Here is a 13,753-nt window from a genome sequence, read left to right as displayed (position 1 = left end):
ATTTCTATGGAATCTTCTGCTCCTGAGATTCTCTCTTCTATCTCTTGTATTCTGTTGGTGAAGCTTTTATCTACGGCTCTTTGTCTCTTCTTTTGGTTTTCTATATCCAGGGTTGTTTCCATGTGTTCTTTCTTGATTGCTTCTATTTCCATTTTTAATTCCTTCAACTGTTTGATTGTTTTTTCCTGGAATTCTTTCAGGGATTTTTGTGATTCCTCTCTGTAGGCTTCTACTTGTTTATTTATGTTTTCCTGTGTTTCTCTAAGGGAGTTCTTCATGTCTTTCTTGAAGTCCTCCAGCGTCATGATCAAATATGATTTTGAAACTAGATCTTGCTTTTCTGGTGTGTTTGGGTTTTCCGTGTTTGCTTTGCGGAAATTGGGCTCCGATGATGCCATGTAGTCTTGGTTTCTGTTGCTTGGGTTCCTCGCTTTGCCTCTCGCCATCAGATTATCTCTAGTGTTACTTTGTTCTGCTATTTCTGACAGTGGCTAGACTGTCCTATAAGCCTGTGTGTCAGGAGTGCTGTAGACCTGTTTTCCTGTTTTCTTTCAGCCAGTTATGGGAACAGAGTGTTCTGTTTCAGGGCGTGTAGTTTTTCCTATCTACAGGTCTTCAGCTGTTCCTGTGGGCCTGTGTCTTGAGTTCACCAGGCAGGTCGCTAGGAGCAGGAAGGTTTGTCTTACCTGTGGTCCCGAGGCTCAAGTTTGCTCATGGGGTGTTGCTTATGAGCTCTCCGAGGGGGCAGCATCCAGGAAGATCTGCACCGCCCTTTCCGGGAGCTTCAGTGCACCAGGGTTCCAGATGGCGTTTGGTGTTTTCCTCTGGAATCAGTAATGTGGGCAGAGTGTAGTCTCTCCTGGTTTCCCAGGCGTGTCTGCCTCTCTGAAGGTTTAGCTCTCCCTCCCACGGGATTTGGGTGCAGAGAACTGTTTATCTGGTCGGTCCCTTCAATTCCGGCGGTGTCTCAGACGCAGGGGACCTGCTGCTCCTGTGCCCTTATCCAAGGGAACCCAGAGGCCATATACAGTTTCCTCTTGGGCCAGGGATGTGGGCAGGGGTGGACAGTGTTGGTGGTCTCTTCTGCTCTGCAGCCTCAGGAGTGCCCACCTGTCCGGGCGGTGAGCTCTAGCCTATGTCTTTTGCTCAGTAAATGAGGCCACTCACATTTAAAACCGTGACTGAAAGCCAGTGTTGCTGCAGTCGCTGTGTTGTTGACTTACATGGTGCTATTGACATTCCTGGTGGCATTTTGAGGTCCAGTAATTACAGCTTTACTGTCTTTCTACAGTCTCTTGGTTACACTCACTCTTTTCTTCAGCTTGAAATACTGCCTCTCATGTGTTCCTTCGGTTTGATCTTGTATCTAATTTTTTAGGCTGTCTATATCCTGGAAGTTTTGCTCTTTCTCCTCCTTCAATTATGGTGGATGGCTTTGCTGATCAGGTACATGACTATAGGTTGCCATCCATGGTCTTTCAGGCAGGACTGGGAATGCGTCGCCCCAGGCTCCTCTGGCTCTTCACCACCACAGTGCAAACTCAGTTGTTATTTGGTGGGTTTTCCTTTACCTGTGATTCTGTGGCATGTGCTCGCAGCCTTCAGTATGTTTCTATGTTCTGTGCACTTCATGTTTAGACTCTGATATACTGTGGGAGTTTTCTTTGCTAGTTGTGCTTTGTTGGGAATCCTGTGTGTTTCTTGTTGTCTTTATAGATGTGCCTTTCTTTAGTTTCGGGAAGTTTTTTTCTATGACCCTGTTGAAGATCTACTTATGCCCCTGATCCTCTAGTCTTCCACCTTATCTAGTCCTATAATTGAAGGTTTGGTCTTTTTACCATGTCCCAAATTTCATGTGTGTGGTTCTCTCTCTCTCTCTCTCTCTCTCTCTCTCTCTCTCTCTCTCTATCCTTTGTTTCATTCATTTAGATCCTCTACATTATTTTCAAGCCCTGATATTCTATCTTCTAATTGATTTGTTCTATTTTTAAGGCTCCACCTCTTGACTTTCTTGGGTTATTGGGATATTAAATTACATATTCATTTCAGTTTGAGCTCTCCTTAATCTTTCTTTGTTGAATTTTTTTTCAATTCCTGGACTATATTTGTCATTTTCACCAGTCTTATGTTTGTATTTTCTTGAGATTCGCCCAAGTGTTTATTCTCTTTAAGTTCATTAAGCTGTTTCTTTGTGGCTCTTTAAAGCTCCTTGAAATCTTTGACAATGTTAGGATTTCTCTCTCAAATTCTTTATCTTGGGCTTTATATAGGTAATTCTCATTGTCAAGCATTTCTATAGTACTGGTGGGTTTTATGGGGAAGATACTGCTCTGATTTTTCATATTTTCTATATTTCTACCATGAAGTTTGAACATGGGCACTTTCTTCAGTCTTGTGTTGGACAGAATGGCTTAGTCCAGAACACAGGATATGTGGACCAGGTTGAGCCTTAAGTTTGGGTAAAACTTAGGCAGAATGAAGCCAAGTAGACACAGGGATGTTTAATATACACCTTTGTCCCAGCCTGGAGTTTTGAGGGTAAATTTGAGGGTTATGAAGTGGGCGTGGAGGAGAAGAACAGGAGGATTCACCCAGTTAGATTTTGGTGCAAGATGGACAGCATCTGGCTGCTCAGAGAGGCTGAAGTAGAGTGTAAGAAGGGCCTATATGTTGAGCGTGGGTGGAATGTGTCCTGGTCCAGGCCCAAGCAGAAATGATCAGACTAGGCCAGGGCACGGGATGAGGGGCCCAGACTAGCTCTGGGGAGGGGGAGGAGATTGTGTAGAGATGAGGAGCAGGTGGATTCACCTCTCTTCATTCTGGTGCAATACGTGCAGCCAGTTCCTTCAGTGTAGGTGTTATTCCAAACTATACACACAGTCTTAGTGGTGGTATTAAGAGGGAAAGTCTTTGGGACTGGTTAGGCCATGAAGGCTCCTCTTGGGCACCGTTTTGCTGAGTGTGAACAGGTTCAACCCTTTCTTCTTTCTACCATATAACCAAAGCTAGCCGGTCCCTGTCCTCAGCAGACATAGAGACTCTTGGCACCTTGATCTTGGGGCTTTCCAGCCTCCACAGTTGCAAGACATAAATCTCTGTTGTTAGCTAGAGCTGTCCAAAGGAGGCTGCGACGCACAGTCCGAAATAATCGCTCTACTTATTAAAAGTACTGGCAGCAAATGGGAAATGGGAGAAGGTGAATTATCATCATCATCACCACCATCATCATCATCACCACCACCACCACCACCACCAACAACAACAACAAACTAATCATAAAGAGAGCAATAGGAAAATGGACCACAAACACACAAGGAGTGGTAACAATAAATAAACAAATAAATAGATAAATAGGTAGATGCTAACATCCACTAGAAATAAAGATACTTGGGGCTGGGGATTTAGCTCAGTGGTAGAGCGCTTACCTAGGAAGCGCAAGGCCCTGGGTTCGGTCCCCAGCTCCGAAAAAAAGAACCAAAAAAAAAAAAAAAAGAAATAAAGATACTTGTTCATCCCAGTTCATTAAAAATGAAGACTAAAAGCGACACCGGGATCCTGTTTGCATTGATAAGATAGTGAGACAGCAAAAAATAGATAAGAATGCTCTTTACTTCAAAAAGAAATAGTGCATGGATTATTATCTACGTTTATCATAAGATAGGGACAAAGTTATCCCCTGATAATATGCGGCAACTTGGGAATAGCAGTCTCAGCTAACCCTTTGACTTACCTACCACCTCTGGTGGGAAGCTACCCTTGAGTATATTCCATACACTGAGAGTGACATTCTAGACAACACAGCACTGCCTAGAACATAAAAATTCTGCCAAAAAAGTTTTTTTCATTTTATTTAAAAAGAATAACCATTTAAACATGCCATACTAAATTCTGCCTAGGGAATACGTGCAACTGTGAAAAAAAATAAAAGCATTATCACAGGATATGTGGAGAAATCAGGGTTAAAAGGAGGCAAGAGAAACTGGAATGGGTTGGCTGGAGTTCTCCATGGGACAGCAGCTCAGTGACAAATCCACAGACGCGCTTCTTGTGCCAGATGGAAGGTGCTGTGTTCCGTAAACCTGTTGGGCTAGTAGCGGACGTGTATTCATTCATGGAACTAATCTGAACACAGTCAGACTCTGGCACCACATCTGCCTCAGCGGCATAAGGAAGATCAGAGTGGGGCTGTCTGGTGTCTGGCTGCCAGGGAAGATTCTTACTAAGAGATAAGTAATTGTCGTGGGGTCAGGCAGAGGGCGCTATTTGCTGGGTGTCATACAGACCCTGGGTCGCCTCTCTAGGCAGACATCAATGAGACACCAAGACTGGCGGGAGCTGGAATGTTCCAGAAAGAGCACCAGCAGCACCCTGTAGAGGGCAGTGTGGGGAGATCGACCCCAAACGAACTGAGTCTCCGACTTCACCAGTCAGATGGAGGGACCCAAGGGCACGCTGAGGCACGGGCTGCTGAGGAAGTGAGTATGACTGGGGGATGCCAGCAAATTAACCGCTCATTTCAAGAGCCAGCAAGTGGGCCAGAACATCGACTATCTGAGGTAGACAGTGTGAGAAAAATTCCCCATGGTGTGAGGGCTTGGAGGTCAGCCGAACATGGAAATAGGGAGGCCCGGGGCAGCGGTGAGGTAGGGATTTGGGTGGGATCGGGACCAGGAGAAGGAGTGTTCTGTGCTACACCGGGGACTGGGGAATTAAGTGAGCAGAGCTAGCCACTCCTCTTCTCAGCAGGACTAGGCATCCTCTGGAGATGGTGATCCTACTGGCCTTGCTCATAGCTGTGGGCTTACCGTTGGTGAAGACGGCTTCCGATGACAGTAAGTGCTGCATTCCTAAGTCCCTAAAATATAAAAGATGGCTAAGGTTAGGGACTCCAGAGAGACCATTGAGGTAAGTTACCCTGAAGTCCAGGAATATGAGACCCAAGTTCATGAAGCTACAGCTGGAGATTGGAGGTGAGGTGGATTTGCTTCTGATTTGGGGTTTCCCCTAGAGGCAAGCATGGATTACTCATTCCCAGGGGCTCCTGGTCTGTCTCTCCCATCACTCTTGCTTCTTGGGAAGAAGTCCTAGAAAACCAAGGTCACCCTTAGCGTGTCCAAGGATGGGGAATTAGTGGGAAAGGGTGCCCCCTGGTGTCTTCCCCAAAACTGGAAGCTGCCGTATTCCTGACTCAGGAGAGATTCTATTGCCCATCTAAGATGGAAACAAGCAGGGTGGAGGAGGAAGGGTGGCTGTGGAACTCTGGGGTTGAAAGTACAGGGTGGTGTGAGAATGGATGTCCTTTGGTGTCTGCTTGAGAATTTGGGTTCATGTAGTGTTTCCAGATGTGTAAGTCCAAGTGAAACACCCAGTGGAAAGGAGAGGGAGTCTCCAGACAGCGGCTGAGAACAGAACAGACCAAGGCTCCAAGGCCAGACAGCATGCACGGACTATGGGCATGGGGAGGGTGGGGGATCACTGGACTTGGTAGCCACTTGGAATGGGATGACCAGTTTGGTACTGCAGGATGAACAATGGTCTTGTTTTCTCTTTTTACTTTCCTCCAATTCCCCATTCTTGGGCTCACAGGGATCAGCTGTCACGTTTGTGAGTCTGAGAGCAACCTTAACTGCTCGAATCCAGTGGCCTGTGATAATGACAAAAGGTTCTGTTTGTTGGCTGTCACACGTAAGTGTTGGTTCATTCTGGGTTCTCCCTTAGGTTCTGTGGGCAGAACAACAAACGCTATCAGGAATAGGAGCTGTCAATTAAAGGTGACCTTTAAAAAACAGAGAAACAAAAAACACTGGTGAGGAAGAGGTCTGAGACTACTTAGAAAGCTTAGCACCGGGTAGCAGGAGCCAGGCAGGGATACAATAGTAGCGGTTGGTCAAATGTATTAAAAATGCTGGGAGAGTAGTAGAGCTTTATCTTTATCCATTTTTATCTTTTTTAACTGAAGCTCTAATGGTGTCAAATGCCTTACTGAGAATAGGATCCAGGTAGGTTTTATGAAGGACTTAATAGGGATAGAGTTACAACTTAATGTATGTTCTTGGAGAAGAGGCTATTGCTTTGATGGCTGCAGACTGTCTTAACCCTTCACGATTCATTACTGAAATACTGGATACAAGAGTTTCTTAAAGCGGATCCAAGGAACTCATAACATTCTGTCTATGACAGTATCGTCGGCATCCGTGCATTCAAATTCAGCTTCCCACTCCCACTCCCACACAGCCCCATCTCTGTGTTCTGGGAAGTTTACAGGATGCTAAAAGAGTAGACAAGAGAAAAACTATCTTGTACTATGCTAGGTGAGGTTCGAAGACTAGCCTCCCACCTGCATCTAAGCTAGGATGACCAGAAGCCCTCTCTGTATGCTTCTGTCTATTTCAGTCACTTGAACCAACTCTGTGTTTAAGAAGATCAAGGATCCTGTGTTTGTAACTAGGGCTCCAAATCCTTATAGCATGTGGAGGACTACACAGTCCACCTTGAAATAGCTGGGCCCTGTTCTTTGACTAATGCTCTCATTTGACAAAGCCCCCAGTGGGTACAGTTAATCCAGAGAGGCTCTGATATTGGTGCTTTGAACACATAATATCTTTCTCTTTCTTTCCCATTAGGAATATTCGAACGTTTCTTCTACGTGTCAAAACAGTGCACCCGAGTGTGTCCAACCCCCCCACTTTATTATGCTGAAACACCATCTGAGCCTAAGGGGTTTGTGCTCGAAAAGCCCATGCCCTTCTTATTTATAAGGTGCTGTAAATGGGACTTCTGTAATGACAAGGCTCCAATCTCCATCACTATGCTCAAACAAGAGCCTGGAAAAGCCAGTGAGAGAAGACACAGATACACTGAGCTGTTACTGCCTGGCTTCATGGTCCTTACTGCTAATGGCCTCTCAGCCCTCAGCCTGCTGTAAGCCACAGAAAGACCTGGAGCATGCCCTGTGGGGCATGAATTTTCTGTACCCTGCTGGTCCCTTCTAATTAAATTTGTTTTTCCTTTGTTACCTCTTGGTTTGACTTCTGCTGTTTCTGGATGGGCAGTTGGGATGCAAAACCCCATAGCTGTCAGCACCAGCAATATCTTGGCTTCCAGAGGAACCATTCTCAGGTCTTGCTACAGCTGTGCTGGCCAGTGTCCCTGGAATTAAGCCAAAGCTCTCCCCTTTCTGTTCCACTGCCTCTGAGCTGATGGGGAAGGAGAACTCACATCTCACCCATAAACACAAAATGCAAAGGGACCCAGGATCAAAAGGAAGGATGAAATAATTAGAGGTAAATATTCTGAAGGGAAAACAACTCTGTTATTTAGCTCACTTTCTGACACATGAGCACACTTCGGTAAGTTTTGACCCACAGCTTTTTTTGTTTTGTTTTGCTTGGTTTTGTTCTTGCCATCAGAAACTTGGGCCAGATAGACACAGCAGGTATATTCCCTGCACATTTCCAGCGACCTGCTGCCATGTGTAGGAGCAGACCTCTACCAAACAGGGCCTTCCTACCGTGGACTTTGCCTAGTTTCAGGGCAGGGTGTACATGTACACTCAATCTCCTCTCTGGTCTTAGGTAGTTGGGTAGAGAGGCTTAGAGAATCTACTAGAAAATATGTACTGTTCCTTAGGTATCTCTGTCATATGGGTCAAGGTCTACTTAAGAGACAGGGATTAGGAAGAACCCTTGAGAGATGGGCAATATCTTCAGGACTGGAGTTGACCTCCACTATCATCTGTCTATCACAGGCTATGAGTTTATGCCCTGACCCTGACCTGAACAATAACAACAGTCAGGCTATCCCCATAAAAGTTGAATAACTCAAACAAATAGGTTGGGGGGGTTGGTAAACACATCAGAGAATTAATACAGTGTCCTGGGAAGGATTTTTGTTTATTTGGTTAGATTTTTGTCTTGAAAGAGGAACCTCAATTGAGAAAATGCCTCCATCAGATTGGCCAACATATCCTCATTCAGAGGGATGACGAGGTAGAAGGAAATGAGGATATGTTGTCTGCAAGTGTTACTCTTTCTAGAAGGTTCTGTGCAGAAGGAAGGAGATGTGGAGGTTTGTGCTTAGGAAAGTCAGTGGCTATGATGTGAGAGCTCATTACAAGCAGGAGTTTATGTGGTGGACACAGCCCTACTGGTCCAAGGACAGGCAGTTATGTAAAGAGGGTGGATTGGGAACAATTCTTAAGCCAGATACCACACAAAGGCCAGAGAATTCTTCCATCAACCTGGCAGAGCAACAGGAGAGCACAGAAACTCCCCCTCATGTGTGCCCCAACCCGTGTGTGCATTTGCGTGCGTGTGTGTTCAATGTCCATGACATTGTTAAATACATGACTGGAAAGAAGAAAGAACCCCCCTCCCCTGCCAAGGTCTCATTCTATACTTCAGGTTGCCTTGGAATTTGTTATGTACCTCAAGATAGTCTTGAACTTGTCCAAAAAAGCTGTCCAAAAAATAAGTATCTAGAATTACAAGCGTGAGCCGCTATAATTGGAAACCGCATTTGTTTTCCATCTGTCACATCCCTCTGGCTGTCTCACGAGAGTTCAAATGAGGCTGGTCTTTGAGTAGCATGAAAGCAAAGTGGATAGCAAATGTCCTTAAAGGGAGGAGGAAGAAGAGAATGGGGTGAGAGGCAGGAAGCAGCCACAGGAAAACCCAGCACTGTGGATGTCAATGAATGCAGACTTTCTCTGGTAGCAACTCATGGACACTAGTGGGAAAGCAGGGGACTGACGTGTATCTAACTGTGAACCACTCCAAAAGGCCACAGAGTGACTGTGTTTTCTGCCTTGGTATCTAAAGTAGTCACAAGGGCTGAGTACGTGGCTGTGACAGGTAATCCTGTCACCTTGACAGGATTTAGAGTCATCTAGAAGACAAATTTCTGTTAGAGGTCTTCTCAGTTAGGTTAATCAAGATGAGAAGAACAAGCTTAAATGTAGGCGGTGGCACCATCCCATAGGTTGAGGTCCAGGATTACATAAAAGGAGAAAGGAACCCAAGTTCATCTCTGTTTCCTGACTGCAAATGAGGTCCAACAGCTGCCTCCACTTTTGCACCACAGCACACCTTTTCTACCATGGCAGACTGTACACAGCAGCTACTTGCTTTCCTACTAGAGTACAGGCACTTGCTACCAGGGATAGTCTGTATTTGGGGTATCCGCTGTGAGCCGAGAGAAGCCCTTGCTTCCTCAAATCGATTGTTGTTTGGATTTGTTTGACTGGTTGGTTTGGTTTGGTGTGTGTGTGTGTGTGTGTGTGTGTGTGTGTGTGTGTGTGTGTGTGTGTGTGTGTTTGTCAAAGTAGTAAGAAAAGTAACCAATCCAAGCCAAGTAGAGTGCTTCTCTAGTACATTCAAGGCCCTGAGTTCAGTGCCCAGCACCAGAAAATGTAAGTAGAGAGCAGTTAAGTGGCACACTATGGAAATGTGTCTCAGCAGGCAGAGAAGGAAGTCAAAGCAAGGTGGCAGCTGACATAAGGAAAGAGTGGTACCAGGAGCTGGAGGCTGAAGGACAAGGGTGGCAGACCCTGTAAACTTTGAGAACTTAATATGGATGAGCCAAGGGATTGACTGTCCTAAGTAATGTTGCTAAGCCCAGTGGCTGTCCCACTACTGGAATGCATGTGCTGTGACAGAAAAGTCCAAGCCATAGTGTCTCCAACAAGGTTAAAAAGGTGTATTTGCCAGTAAATGTGAATCGAGATGGAAAGCAGCTGAGGGTGGAATGTCCCTGTTTGAAAGACCCCTCTCTGGAGACTGCTGTGGCCTTAAACACACCCCGAGGGCAGGAAGATTCAGGTTCCATTATTCTCAGCATTATAAACTCCCCAAGTAGAAAACACCCTACCAGTGTGGAGGTTTCAAAACAAAAGCAAGTGTACACTGGGTACAGAGGTATCTTCTAAGGAGAGCCAAGTGTCAGGAGACCCTCAGGTCACTGGCTGCTCTAACAATGGACTCAGAACCACATAGCAGCACAAGGGAGGGATCCAGAGTCCTTAGCTGTGAGCAGGTCAAATGAGCCACCCCAGCCAGGTATTGACTCATAAAATTTGGACTCACAGGCTCTTTGGAGCCTACACATGGTTGAACAGACCTACTTATCAGCCTCAAATGATATTTCCAGTAAGGAGCATTAAGAAAACTCAGGATGGAGAGATGGCTCAGTGGTTAAGATACCAGGCTTCTCTCTTGCAGATGTGCCAGGTTTAGTTCTCAGCACCTATATAGAGGCTCAAGGTAGTCTGAAATGTTTGTATTGCATAGATACATGTAGGCAAAACACCCTTTCATATAAAATGAGAATACACAAACCTTTTATAAAAAGAAAACAAGAAAGAACACTATCACTGGCTTCCTGTGATGGTGTATGCCTTCAACCTCAGCTTTCTAATGGAAAGAGTGAGCACGGCCCTCACAGACTTATAGATTTGAATGCTTGGTTCCTATTTGGTGGAACTGTTTGGGGAGGTTAGGAGGCGTGGCCTTGTTTAGGCATGCCATGGGAGGTAGATCTTGAGGTTTCAAAGGTTTCCATGCACCACTGCCATCTCAGGCTCTGCCTCCTGACTGTGGATCAGATGTAAGCACTCAGCTACTGCCCCAGTGCCTGCCTGTCTGCTGCTGTCACCCTCCCTACCAGGTCATGAACTTACCCTCTGAAAGTGTAAGCAAGCCCCAAATCAATGTTTTGTTTTATATGTTGCCTTCATCATAGTGTCTCTTAATAGCAATATAACTAAGACACAGAAGACGGCAGAGCTCTGAGAGTTTGTGGCCAGTCTGATCTACATAAAGAGTTCTACACCAGTCAGGCTACATCATAAGATCTTGTCTCAGTAAAACAAACAAATGAACAAACAAACAAACAAACGCAGGAACGGAGTAGGTTGTCATGAGCCCTGGCATGTGACTTTAACATAGAACTAAGAATTAAGGGAAATGTCAATCACATGATAAAAGTTACCTATATGAAGCCTAGATCAAACACCAGGACTAATGCTGTAGGATTAAAAACGGCCCACTGAAACCAGAAACCACAATAAACACGAGTTATCACCACTACAGCAAAGCATCAAGGTGAAGCCAATAAGAAATATAGAGTAAGAAGCACAGATATGGTGGGGTTTTGCTGTTGATACTTAATGCTTCCAGAAAGACGTCTCACTAGATTGCTCTCGAATCAGTTCTTGTTACTATAGCAAAATACTGTGGGATGTATACTTTGTTTGTTTGTTTTGCTGTTGTTGTTGTTTTGAGACAGGGTTTCTCTGGGCATTCCTGGCTGTCCTGGAACTTACTCTGTAGACAAGGCTGGTTTTGAATTTACAGAACAGAGATCCTGCCTGCCTCTGCCTCTCCAGTGCTGGGTTTAAAGGTAAATACCGTCTCCTCCCAGCTGGGATGTATAATTTATAAATTTATAAATGTATTGCTCTCAGATCTAGGTCTTGGAAGTCTAAAATGGGGCAACAGATGAGATGCCTTGTTGAGAAGCCTTCTTCATGAATGTCCCCTTCATTATGTCTGCACATAGTAGAGGGGTCAAAGGGACCAGACTACTCCCTTCATGCCTTTTATATTAGTATCTAATCCATAAGAGAGGGGCCCTCATGGCCTACTCCCTCCCACTGATTTCCTCTGTTTAGCCCCATGGCCATGGCATTAGGCTTCTACATGAATTCTTTGGAAATCTAGACATGCAGACTATAGCAAAAAGCCACCTGTTGGTATCTGTTAAAGATGTCCAATGAATATGTAAAAATTCTTTTCAACTACATGCCAATTTATCCTGTGCATATCAGAAGTGAAAAGTAAAAATAACGTTTAAAATATGAATTATGGTGTCTGGCTCTGGTCACCTAGCTCCTGAGGCTAGTGTCTGTCCATAGTGTCTGCTCTCTCTGGCTCTGCAGTATCACGTGGAGGAGGACATTACAGTGTGCTGCAGGATATTTGGTCACACTATCAATCCTAAGATTCTGTTATTTACTAAAAACAACAATGACGACAAAACAAAAAAACCTCCAAAACCCTGTTTCTAGTTGTGATGCGGCTCAGCCGTTAGTATACACCTTTAATCCCAAACAACAAAAGTAAGGTTAGTTTATGGAAGCTGCATTTGGAAGTTGCGTCTAATGGAGTGGCAGACAAAGTGACAAATCAGAGAAAGATTTGACAGAATAGGATCTGCCCAACTTTCATGAGAAGAGAGAGGAAAGGGAAGCTACTTAAGAGAGCAGTTCAGAGAGGGATGGGCTGGGGAGTGGAGAGGGAAAGAAGCAGTCTTACCAGGAGAGTTTTACAGAGACATGTTGCAGAGAGAACACACTAGACACGGGTGAAGACAGAACAAGCCAGTGAGGAGACAGATTAGAACGGATTGCTAGAGTTACTTTGATGCTAAGCAGAGTGATTCAGGAGAAGCCAGAATGAATAACAGCTGGGAGGGGAGTTTTGAGGTAGAAGAGCTGAGTTGAAACAGCCAACCAGAGTTCAGAAAGAACTAGGGAGGGATGAGATCATTCACCAGTAAGCCTCAGAGGCTGAAAACATTCTAGGCCCAGATAAGACTGTATGGAGGCCAAAAGCTTCCAGAACTAGGCCTAGGTTAGCAGACTGAGGCAGTGAGCCTCTGAGTTGATAATTCAGGAAGATAAAAGATACTTTTATAGTACTAGACCTCGAAAAGACAGAAAATTAAAATGAAAGCATAAACAAAAAGTTAAGGAGGAAACATCCGGAACTGAGCACTAAAGTTAGGGGATACACAGCATACACAGAGAGTCCCAGTGCAGGCTCTCCAGGAGAAAACAATTCAAAGAGGTTTCTACTGAGAATCAAGGATAATGTGGGACTGTGAGATTTATATTTCCTGTATTTGTTTAGTCTGGTCAAAGCTAGGTACAAGAGATAAATATAGAGACTAGAGAGATGGCTCAGAGGGGATCTCCATCCTCTTCTTATGGCAAAACTGACCAAAATCAACTTGAGGAGGAAGGAATTTCTTTCACCTTACAGCTTACAGTTAATTACAAAAGGATGAAAGGACATCAGAGCAGAAAGTGAAGGCAGGAAACTAGAGGCATGAACTGCAACAGAGATGGTAGAGGAATTCTGCTTATTGCCTTGCTCCCAGGGCTTTGCTCAGGCTGCTTTCTTAAGCAACCTAGAATCACCTGCCCAGAGATAGCATTGCCCAAAGTGGTACCTTTACATTACCACCCCCCATATTAATCATCGATCAAGAAAATGCCCTACAGAATTGCATATAGGCCAATTTGATGGAGACATTTTTTTTCTTTCTTTTTCTTTTATTTATTTTTTCCATCTTTATTAACTTGAGTATTTCTTATTTACATTTCGATTGTTATTCCCCTTCCCGGTTTCTGGGCCAACATCCCCCTAACCCCTCCCTCTCCCTTCTGTATGGGTGTTCCCCTCCCCATCCTCCCCCCATTACCACCCTCCCCCCAACAATCACGTTCACTGGGGGTTCAGTCTTGGCAGGGCTTCCCCTTCCACTGGTGCTCTTACTAGGCTGTTCATAGCTACCTATGCAGTTGGAGCCCCAGGTCAGTCCATGTATAGTCTTTGGGTAGTGGCTTAGTCCTGGAAGCTCTGGTTGGTTGGCATTGTTGTTCATATGGGGTCTCAAGCCCATCAAGCTCTTTCGGGCCTTTCTAAGATTCCTTCAATGGGGGTCCCATTCTCAGTTCAGTGGTTTGCTCCTG

At 45.0% G+C, this 13,753-nt stretch overlaps 1 protein-coding gene across 1 annotated transcript; it reads left to right on the top strand.

The window, feature by feature from the left end:
* The first annotated feature begins 3,523 nt into the window (after positions 1 to 3,523).
* On the top strand, positions 3,524 to 7,017 carry Ly6k (lymphocyte antigen 6 family member K). The gene is made up of 4 exons (XM_032890871.1): positions 3,524 to 4,475; positions 4,747 to 4,832; positions 5,587 to 5,685; positions 6,624 to 7,017. The coding sequence occupies exons 1-4, from the start codon at positions 4,432 to 4,434 to the stop codon at positions 6,923 to 6,925; spliced, it is 531 nt and encodes a 176-aa protein (XP_032746762.1). The 5' UTR covers positions 3,524 to 4,431; the 3' UTR covers positions 6,926 to 7,017.
* Positions 7,018 to 13,753: the final 6,736 nt, after the last annotated feature.

This window comes from Rattus rattus, chromosome 1 (assembly GCF_011064425.1).
Source record: "Rattus rattus isolate New Zealand chromosome 1, Rrattus_CSIRO_v1, whole genome shotgun sequence".
Taxonomy (NCBI): Eukaryota; Metazoa; Chordata; class Mammalia; order Rodentia; family Muridae; genus Rattus; species Rattus rattus.
This window is presented reverse-complemented; position numbering and strand designations above follow the sequence as displayed.

Coding starts and splice junctions, on each gene's coding strand:
- Ly6k (XM_032890871.1), top strand. CDS start 4,432: ATGGAGGGACCCAAGGGCACGCTGAGGCACGGGCTGCTGAGGAA. Junction 4,833..5,586: donor GAAGACGGCTTCCGATGACA/GTAAGTGCTGCA, acceptor TTGGGCTCACAG/GGATCAGCTGTCACGTTTGT. Junction 5,686..6,623: donor CTGTTTGTTGGCTGTCACAC/GTAAGTGTTGGT, acceptor CTTTCCCATTAG/GAATATTCGAACGTTTCTTC.